This window comes from Otolemur garnettii, unplaced genomic scaffold, assembly GCF_000181295.1.
Source record: "Otolemur garnettii isolate 467f Iridium unplaced genomic scaffold, OtoGar3 scaffold00065, whole genome shotgun sequence".
Taxonomy (NCBI): Eukaryota; Metazoa; Chordata; class Mammalia; order Primates; family Galagidae; genus Otolemur; species Otolemur garnettii.
In genome coordinates, this window is record NW_003852460.1 from 7,529,925 (window position 1) to 7,540,675 (window position 10,751).

At 43.8% G+C, this 10,751-nt stretch overlaps 1 protein-coding gene across 2 annotated transcripts in view; it reads left to right on the forward strand.

Annotated features, from left to right (window-relative positions):
• The window catches only part of CLCN4 (chloride voltage-gated channel 4), a 79,745-nt gene that overhangs the window by 26,377 nt on the left and 42,617 nt on the right, over nucleotides 1–10,751 (forward strand). For both annotated transcript variants that reach the window (XM_003793043.3, XM_012807172.2), the window contains 2 exons: nucleotides 2,414–2,568; nucleotides 5,010–5,109. In XM_003793043.3, the coding sequence (XP_003793091.1) occupies nucleotides 2,425–2,568; nucleotides 5,010–5,109 (244 nt within the window). In that variant the 5' untranslated portion in view covers nucleotides 2,414–2,424. The remainder of the gene's footprint in view (nucleotides 1–2,413; nucleotides 2,569–5,009; nucleotides 5,110–10,751) is intronic.

Sequence of the window (10,751 nt, forward strand, 5' to 3'; positions counted from 1 at the left end):
TTTTTTTTGAGACAGAGTCTTACTTTATCGCCTGCAGTAGAGCACTGGGACATCATAGCTCAACCTCAAATTCTTGGGCTCGAGAGATTCTCTTGCCTCACCCTCCCGAGTAGCTGGGACTACAGGCGCCCACCACAATGCCCAGCTGTTTTCTCATTGCAGTTGTCATTTTTGTAAAGCTGGCCTGGGCAGGGCTCAAAGCCACCAGCCTCGGTGTATGTGGCTGGAGCCATAACCACTGTGCCACAGGCGCCACACCATTTTCTGAGTACTATTGTCTGGAGTAGTTGCTTGACTAGAGATGTGGCTGACTGTCAGATAGTAGTAACTCCTTTTTAGAAGATGTCCAAGTCTCTGCAATTCTTCCCTCTGCTGATTTCTCTGCATTGAGGGTCATAGCCTGTCATCTTGTTTTTCCCATCGGAGATTTTCTTTGCTGCATGTAGTAAGATTATTACCATTTTGTTTGTGTAGAAATGAGAACAAAGTCTTTGCCTTCTAATTTTACTCCTTTCTTTATATTATTGGTTATGTTTTTGGTTGCTCTTGACTTACAATGTGATTCTTCCTTGGGTTCTCATCCAGCAGGTATCATTTTTGACTTGGCACAGCTCAAACCTCAAACTTTTAAAGTTTTGAAGCAGCTAGGTTGCATAGATGATCAATAAATCAATCACTGTGGGCAATCACTTGTTGGTTATAAGGTGATTGCCCTACTTTACCCATAGTGATTCTTCAATCTGATTAAAATGCAGTTTCTTCTAGTTTTGCTGAGTCCTCCAGATATATAAATACATAAGCAATGAGAGAAGTCTGTGTTGTTTTATGACTATCCTTCACCTTTTTAACTACCTATTTCAGCATTTCTGTACTCTTCATCCTATAATTCAAATTTTCATGCCCTTTGCCATAGTGATTTTTATTTAGTGCATATTCCAACATCTTATTTCTGTAAGAATGTATTATGTTTTCTGCTAACTGGTTGGTGAGGTCTGGTCCTGCTGTGAAGCATTTTCTACATCTCAAATTAGCTCCCATGCACGCTATAAATCAAGCTGTGATGGTGGGAGAACATGGGAGATGTGTTGGTTCATTCTCAATTGTTTTCTAGGCAAGGGGAGCTGGGATAGTGGGTGTGGAATTGTTATCTTAGACAACAAAGACAGAGACATTCAACTTTGCTACTGTTCTGGCAGCAGGAGCCTTTTCGACTATATTTTAAGGCAAATTAAAAATGAGATCTGCATGCAGAGCTCTTTGCCCAGGGCAGTGTGCCACCAGTTTTGTGTGGCTCTTGGCTTATGGCAGGTTGTCTTCCTTCCATTGGCCATCTCCATGGTGGCCCCACCGATGCAGAGGGCAGCTGCCACTTGCAGTTGCTTTGGCTCTCACTAGCTAATTAGAGTTTTGCTAGCATTTTCACTCTGCCATTGCTACGCATTTTGACTCTCCATGATGAGAATCTCCATGATGACGGCCACATAGACTCCCTGCTTCAGTGGTCCATGCTGTCGCATTAGAGAAGCAATACTCATTTTGGTTTTAATTGAATTTGTAGCCTATGACTTTTGATTCCTTTAGCCTCCCTCATTTTAATACCTCGCTTTTTGCAGAACATGAAGTTTTTAGAAGTGTATCATAGTTAATCCTCATTTGTGGACTTTTTATTTACAAATTTGCCTACTCAGTAACATTTATTTGTAATCCCCAAATCAGTACTTGTGGTGCTTTCAAGGTCATTCATGGACACGTGCATGTGTAGAGTGGCAGAAAGTTTGAGTTGGCAGAAGTGCACATTCCCAGCTAAAGTTTAAGAAGGTGATATTCTGCCTTCTTGTTTCCACTCTGGTGGACACTTTTTGTGTTCTGTTTGTGCCACATTTTTCACATTTTTGTGGGGTTTTTATTGGCAATTTTCTGTTTAAAATGGCCCTCAAATGCAGTGCTGGAGTCCTGTCTGGTGTTTCTATGTGTAAGACTGTGTCTTATGGAGAAAATGTGTCTGTTAGACAAGCTTCATTTAGACATGAGTGATAGTGCTCTGGGCTGTGAGTTCAATGTCAGTAAATCAACAATATATATTAAATAGGGTGTCTTTAAACAGAAACACATAAAACAAGGTTATGTATTGATTGGTTGATGAAAATGTGACCAGAGGCTCACAGGAATCTAACCCTGAATTCTCTTAGGAGCAGTGGTTCAGTATTTGCTAATTCAGTGTTTGAGGTGACTTTATAGAACATAACTTCCATGAATAATGAGATTCGACTTTGTCTACATTTCATCATGGCAAAGAAGTCTAAGCTGAAATAATTTTTTCTTATATAAGAAAATAGAGCAAATGGATAAGTCCTTTGCCATGAAGTCATGGAGACGTTCTGCTTGCCTTTTTAACGACTACTTTTCTCCTTAGGTGTAACTAGCATGGTCAATGCAGGCGCCATGAGTGGCTCTGGAAACCTGATGGATTTCCTCGATGAGCCGTTCCCTGATGTGGGGACGTATGAAGACTTCCACACCATTGACTGGCTAAGGGAAAAGTCACGGGACACCGACAGACACAGGAAGGTAGGTGGTATTCTGAGAGGACACACTGAAGGGTATCCCTGCAGATTGCTGCACCATTCTTTCATTCAGAAGTTGCTGAACTGCAGCTTAGGTTCCCATGTCACGTACGGGGTGAGGCTCTGAGGAAGGGAAGGGCTGATGGAAGAGGCAGAGATATGGGCATATCAGTATGATAAGAGCCATTTGGGGTGGGAGGGAGGCTGTGTCTTATGGAGGGAGTATGGTGTGGAGGGCAAGGAGTGGACCCTGGGGTGCCATTTCTGGACCCTGTTTTCTCATACTTAAGGATGGAGGTGATTATACCTAAAGATTAAATGAGATTATATATAGATGAAAGCACACGTTACACTGCCTGGTGTCTAGTGGGCAATTCCTATATATGTATATATATGTCACAATAATTTGTCAAGTGCTTTGGGATCATTTAGGAGGACAGTTAGAAAAGGATTTTTCAGAGAGGGTGACATTTCAGTTGGGTCTTGAAGAATGACTGCAATCTTGCTAGGCAGGGAAAGGGGAAGGGATTCTAAAATCAGGAGTGGTCCTTTTTTAAAGTCACAAAGCATAGAAGAATGTGGCTCATTTGGGCCACTTGAGGACTGCTGGCTCTGGTGGAGGATCCATAGAAGGGGAGGGACAAGGACGGACAGCGAGGCTGCATGAGCAGTGACCAGGTCAGCCATGGAGAAGAGTTCTTAGTTTGTGTTGAAGGCCACAGAATACAATAAAGATGCATTGCCAAGGGAGGAGCAGGAAGCTGGCAGGTGAGTTCAGCAGAAAGAGGAGGAGGGCTGCCCCAAGGCAGGGAAGTACAGGTGGGAAAGGTCAGGGTAGTCAGGGGGTGAGGAGGGGTAAGAAGGGTGGTCAGGGGTTGAGGAGGGGTAAGAAGGGGAATTAGGAGAGGAGCATGTCTGGTGGCTGGAGAAAACTCTGTACTTCAAGGAGAGGTAAGGGCTGTGGTGCAGGATGAGACCCCTGGCATGTGTGGATGTTGAAGCTCTAGAAGTGACTAGGTAGCCCGGGTACTCAGAGGGAGAGTGAGAAGCAGCCATGGTCCTGGCTATGCCAAGACCTAACAGGTTTGGGGCAAGCAGAGGGGGAACCAGTGGCAGACACTGTGGAGAAGCAGGCAGATGAGGACCAGCCAAGAGTATCCCCAGGAAAAGGATGGGAGAGGGTTGTGGAGAGACTGCTCAAAGGTCACCTTGCCCGAGGAGGTAAGCCAACCATTCGAGGGCTGTCAGTGACCTCGGAAGAGCTGCTCCAGAGGAAGACAAGGAGTGCTAAGGAGAGTGTGACTGTATCCTGTCATTTCCCAAAGGGTGGTGGGAAGGAGGAAGAGAGATGTGTAGGGAGTGAGGTTCAGGGCCATGGGGATCTGCACTCCAGGGCAGGGCTCAGCCGACTATGGCCCTGGGGCAAAGCCGGCTGATACCACCTTTTGTAAATAAAGTTTTATTGGAACTCAGCCATGCCCATTCATTTACATAATCTTTATGGCTCATTTTGTGTTCTAGTGGCAGAGCTGAATAGTTGCAGCAGAGACCATTTGGCCTGCAAAGCTCAAAATATTTACTTTTACAGAAAACATTTTCTGACCTCTGCTCTAAAGGGCTGTGAGGGGAATGGTGATCTTAGGGGAGTGTGGGATTCTGTTAGCACCAGGAACAGTGTGTGTAGATATGTCTATCTGCTGTGGTAAACATGACCTGTGCTAGCTAATCCTGCTTAAATTTCACCTGGAATACAAAAGTAAGAGATGAAGTCTTTGTTAAAGAGGCTTTTTAATGAACAGACCTAACAATGTAAGTTAGGTAGAAACACTTGTTCAACATGGTGACACCAAACCAATGTCCCCCTTCAATGGCTATTAAATAATCGAAGATCAAATCACATTTATAGCATGATTTCTAATTTAGTGAATTTTTTGTGCTCTATTTTTTGGGGGCTATACGGCATCTTTACTACTCTCTGAACTAGAAAGTCCATTTTATGATTTTGGTACATTACTAAAAGAATAATGTGACTGGGAATTTAGTGGCTTGATTACATTTATTCTATTCTATTCTGTTTATTTTTTTTTGAGATAGAGTCTCACTGTGTCACCCTGGGTAGAGTGTCATGGTGTCACAGCTCACAGCAATCTCAAACTCTTGGGCTTAAGTGATTCTCTTACCTCAGCCTCCGAAATAGCTGAGACTACAGGCGCCTGCTACAATGCTCAGCTATTTTTTGTTGCAGTTGTCATTGTTGTTTAGATGGCCTGGGTCAGGTTCGAACCTGCCACCCTCAGTGTATGTGGCTGGTGCCCTACCCACTGAGCTACAGGCACTGCCCATTTTATTTTTTCGATTACCCTGTTTTCCAAGGAGACAGTTTTGGGGAAAGAAGCATGAATTGGAAAATGTGTTCGATGAGCTACTATGTCTGTTTGTTTCTAGATAACCAGCAAAAGCAAGGAGTCCGTGTGGGAGTTCATCAAGAGTTTGCTGGATGCCTGGTCAGGATGGGTGGTGATGCTGCTCATTGGACTGCTGGCAGGTACATAGATGGGCATGCAGCGCTCCTGGGAAAAGCTGGAGTTGCTGAAACCACAAAACACTAAACCTTTGGGATGATATTTGGAATATGGAGTGTTTCTCTTTTACCCCCATGCAAGGGATTTATTGCTTGAAATATTTAAGAGCAAAATACACTACCATGTCTTTAACTTAGACTCTGTCCTCAATAAGGCACACCCAAGGCATGAGTCCAGGCGCTGGCTTCTGGAAAGCTGTAATTATAGAGCTGGTCAGCCCTCCCCATGTGGTATGAAGTTTTATTACCTCACTGGATTTTACTGAAAGTATACATTTTATATTCTGCTATACTTAGTTATGTGGACAGCAACAAAAGAGGGGACCATTTTGATCTCTAATAACAAAACAATGTATGAGATTGCCTTTTACTACTACTGGTAGTCCCTGGGATGAATTGTAAACATCCTGTGACACTCTGAAGTGGGCTCAGGGGTCTACACTGTAGGTGCCAGTCCCTACATTGTGCTGACACTCAGGGACTCTGCACTTCTTGCTTTTTATAGTGCCAATACTGTGTTTTTGAGCAGTAGATGTTTCCAGAGTAAATGGATGAGTATCTAGTGGTGAACCTGTTTTTTTAATATGAAACACACTAGGTCTTAGTGGAAAATGTTTCCTGAAACTTATTTCCTTTTAGGAAATTACGAAGGTGAATATCTAAGAATAAAAAATTTGAGCACATTGAAGAGAGCCCCTACATAACAACATAACAGTTATGATGAGAGACTTGATTATGGAATCGACTATAACACAGGCAGAATACATATAAGTGTTCTGAGAAAGAACACTAATGTAACATAGATAGAATTTTGTGATTACAGGGGATTTCAATTTCCAGATGATGTGACATTTATTCTGTAGAGAACTGTAAGAGGGACTTGGGTTACCAGGGAAGAAATCCGTCTGCCTCGCTTATGTCAGCATCTCAAAAGAGCTTGGAGGGAGAGTCCTTTCCTCTTGTCACAGCAGCTGTCCACCCATTTCTCTATTTCTGTCCTTCCTCCCCAAGTGGCATTTTCCAGCATATACTGGCAGCAACCAGTGCAGGGAATTAGACTTTGTTGACACATGGTGTTCGGTCACCAATTTTGCTTGACTGGTTCTATGAAGACCTTTGAAGGTGGGCAGGGTGGGGGTTTGCTTTGAATTTCAATATCCTCATTTAGAACAGATTATAAAACTTTACAGTGTATCATTAGGAAGGCATGAATAGGGTGATAGTGAAAATGAAGGGGGCTCATGGGTTCTTTTGTTCTGGGTACACTTTAAAGGGAAATGCAGCAATCTGTGCCCTATCCACTTCCCCCACCCTCTCTGGACTAACCGTGGGGAGGCCTTGGGGGCTCTCATTGGCACCCTGGGCCTTGTGTTCTCCTCACTCATGGAGAGGCCCCTTGGTAGCTCCTCCGGAGGGCATTTATCATGAGTTCCCACTAGATGTCGCTGTTGGATCACAGAACAAAGCTTCATCCAAGCAGAACAAATGTCTAGTTTCCACTAGATGTCGCTGTTGGATCACAGAACAAAGCTTCAAGCCGAATAAATGTCTAGTTCCCACTAGATGTCGCTGTTGGACCACAGACCAAAGCTTCAAGCTTCTGGCAGAACCAGAGTCAACCAGGAAGATTGTGGGAATATGGGACTGTGAACGAACAGATAATGATGGGATTTGGGGTAATCATTGCATCTTGCCCTGGATATCTGCAAGAGTCCTCCCTCACCTTCTTCAGCTCTTTGTTCAAACGTCATCTAATATTTGAGGCATTCCTTAACCACCTTCTCTAAAATTACATCTCTTCTTATTATGTTAAGTCAAATAAGCCAGACACAGAAAGACAAATACCACATGATCTCGCTGATATGTGGAGTATAAAACAGCTGATCTTATAGAGAGGTGACTAGCTGGCTGGGAGGGCTTGGGAAGGCAGGGGGAAAGGAAAGATGCTGATCAAAACATACAAGTTTCAGTTAGACTGGAGGGATAAGTTTTAGTGAGTGATTGTATGGTGATTGCAGTTAATAATCATGTATATTTCTAAATTGCTAAAATAGATTTTTAATGTTCTCATCACAGAGAACATTAAAGTTGTTGAGGTGATGTGTTAATTAGTTTGATTAAATCTTTTTTTTTTTTTTTTTTGAGACGGAGCCTCAAGCTTTCCTCCTGGGTAGAGTGCCATGGCATCACGCTCACAGCAACCTCCAACTCCTGGGCTCAAGCGAGTCTCCGGCCTCAGCCTCCCAAGTAGCTGGGACTATAGGCGCCCACCACAGCGCCTGGCCATTTTTTTGTTGCAGCCATCATTGTTGTTTGGCGGGCCTGGGCTGGGGATTCAAACCCGCCACCTTAGGTGTATGTGGCTGTCGCCTTAGCCGCTTGAGCCACAGGCGCCGAGCCGATTAAATCTTTTTGTAATGTATACATAGATCAAAACATGACATTGTACCCCATAAATGGACATGATTATTATTTGTCAATTTCAGAAAGTAAAAAGAGATCAAGACAATTAGCCCTCTGCCTTTATTTTTCCTATTGAAATTTCTATATTCAAAATTACCAGATCCTGTGGAAAGAGCTCATGAAATGCTAAATATTGCTGTTCTTGTGTGCTGCTACCAGGGGGCAGTGTTTCCAAAGCTGGCTTTCCGCAGGCTAGCACCGGGCTGAAGCAGGCCTTCTGAATCTAGAGAAAATACTGTGAGCATATGTGATTTTTTTCATTGGGTTTTAGCTTCCAATTTTAAATAGGAAATGGTTTTCACCATTCTATAAGATATATGTACTTCAGAACATCATGTTGCACATGATAAAAGCATACGCTGTTATCTGTCAATTTAAAAAAGTAAACAAACCAGGAATTGTTGTTTGTAATTATTTCGCTATTTAGTTGCCTTTAAAATTAAATTAAAATTTTTTGAAGTATAATTCACATACCATACAGTTAACTCATTTAAAATGTATAATTCAGTGGTTTTTAGTGTATTCATAGAGTTGTGCAGCCATCACCACTATCAATTTTTTTTTTTCCAGACAGTCTCACTATGGTGCCCTCAGTAGAGAGCCATGGTGTCACAGCTCACAGCAACCTCAAATTCTTGGGCTTAAGCGATTCTCTTACCTCAGCCTCCTAAGTAGCTGAGCTACAGGCACCTGCTACAATGCCCGGCTATTTTTTTATTTTGTTGTTGCAGCTGTCATTGTTGTTTTAGCTGGCCCAGGCTGGGTTTGAACCTGACAGCCTTGGTATATGTGGCTGGTGCCCTACCCACTGAGCTATGGGTGCCACCCCCTATTACCAATTTTAGAATAATGTTACTGCCTCCACCAAAAAACCTCTGTACCTTTCAGCTATCAAGCCCCAGCTCCCGCCCAGCCCCCACCCAGCCCTAGGCCACCATTTACCTGTTTTCTGTGTCTATAGATTCACCTATTCTGGGCATTTCATGTAAATGGAATCTTACAATGTGTGGTCTTTTGTGATTAACTTATTTCATTCAGCGTATTTTCAAAGTTCACCTGTGATGTAGCATATATTAGCACCTCTTTTTTGTTTGTTTGTTTGTTTGAGACAGAGTCTAACTATGCCACCCTTGGTAGAGTGCCATGGCGTCACAGCTTACAGCAACCTCAAACTCTTGGGCTTAGGGGATTCTCTTGCCTCAGCCTCCCAAGTAGCTGGGACTACAGGCGCCCACCACAACCCCCAGCTATTTTTTGGCTGCAGTTGTCATTGTTGCTTAGTTGGCCTGGGCCAGGTTTGAACTTGCCAGCCTAGGTGTATGTGGCCGACATCGTAACCACCGAGCTATGGGCACCAAGCCCTCATTCCTTTTTTATTGCCAAATACCATTTCATTTTTTTGAACAGACCACATTTTGTTTATCCAATTATCTGTTGATGTATATTTGGGTTGTTGTTACTTTTTGGTTATTTTGAATAATGCTGCTGTGAACATTTGTGTACAAGTCTTCATGTGGATGTATGCCTTCCTTTCTCTTGGGGGTATATATGCCTAGGAGTGGAATTGCTTGGTCAAATAGTAACTTTGTGGTTAATTTTTTTTTTTTTTTGAGACAGAGCCTCAAGCTGTCCCCCTGGGTAGAGGGCCGTGGCATTACAGCTCACAGCAACCTCCAACTCCTGGGCTCAAGCGAGTCTCCTGCCTCCGCCTCCCAAGTAGCTGGGACTACAGGTGCCCGCCACAATGCCCGGCTATTTTTTGGTTGCAGCCGTCATTGTTGTTTGGCGGGTCCGGGCTGGGGATTTGAACCCGCCACCTTAGGTGTACGTGGCTGGTGCCTTAGCTGGTTGAGCTATAGGCGCTGAGCCTGTGTTTAATTTTTTGAGGAACTACTATTAGACTGTTTTCTGAGGTGCCTGCACCTTTGTAATGGACTATATATTTTCTTGCTAGCATTTACCACCTTTTAGCAGAGCCTCGAATTTGCTTATTTGTCCAGTGTCTTTCTCATAGCCATAAACTACGATTGGAAAAAGGCAGGGACTTGAGTTTGCTTTGCTCACTGCTGTATCCCCAGGGCGTGGACTAGTAACTGGCATGTAGTAAGTATGTGCTAAATAAATATCCCATGAATGAATGAGTAGACCTGAGTTTTCTGGTTTTTCAGTCATCTATTTATTGCCCTCATTCATTCAATGGGATTTATAGCTCCAAATCTGTACTTGACACAAATAAAACAATGAACAAGACAGATAGCGTCCTTGCCCACTGAGAGTGGACACAGGATCTGGATGCCTGGCCTTACCTCCACTGTGGCACAAAAACTATTCAATGAAAGATTTTACCCTACCACTTCTACAGCAGTGGAAGTACAAATGTATATATCTAGCAAATCATGATGTTAGAATACGAGAGGTATGGTGTTGGGGAAAGACAGGAAGTCACAGGAAAGTCTGGGAAGTACACCTAACCCAGACTTAGGAAATCAGGGAAGGCTTCCCAAAGGAGGTGATGTAAATACTGAAACCTGGAAGATAAGTAGGAGGGTGCCTGGTGTAGGGAAGGCAGTGTTTGCTGAGACGGTGCTGAGAGGAGGTACATTCCAGACTATGGAGTAGGTGGGGTGTGGGAATTTTTGAGGAAAAAGATGAAGCTGGGGTTATACTTGGGCCTGCCTGTCAGGGTCGGCACCATCGTGAGGATTTGGGTTTTCTCTCAAGAACAGTGAACAGCTGTGGCAGGATTTTCCAGGGAGAAGTGGCCCAGGTCAGACTGGCATTTTGGAAATCCTGTTTGACCTCAGTGTGGAGAAGCCACAGACAGGGCAAGACAAGAGAGGAGGTGCCATTCCAAGACGGTGGTCTGCTTGGCAGCCCAGGTGGGGAAGGCAGGAAGTAAAGTGAGTTGAGAGGTTTCAGAAGTGGAGTTGCTGAGATGTGGGGATTGTCTGGAAGGGGGATGCCCACCTAGGTTTCCAGTTTGCACAGGAGCGTACCTAGATGGTAGGCTTTTCTCTCAGTGGGCACAGTGCTGAGCTGGGAGGAGAATTCTTGAGTGCAGCGTTGGATACAGTGAGTTGGAATGGAGAAATCCAGGATACCCAAGAAGGCAAATGGTCTCATGGTTTTTTTTTTTTTTTTTT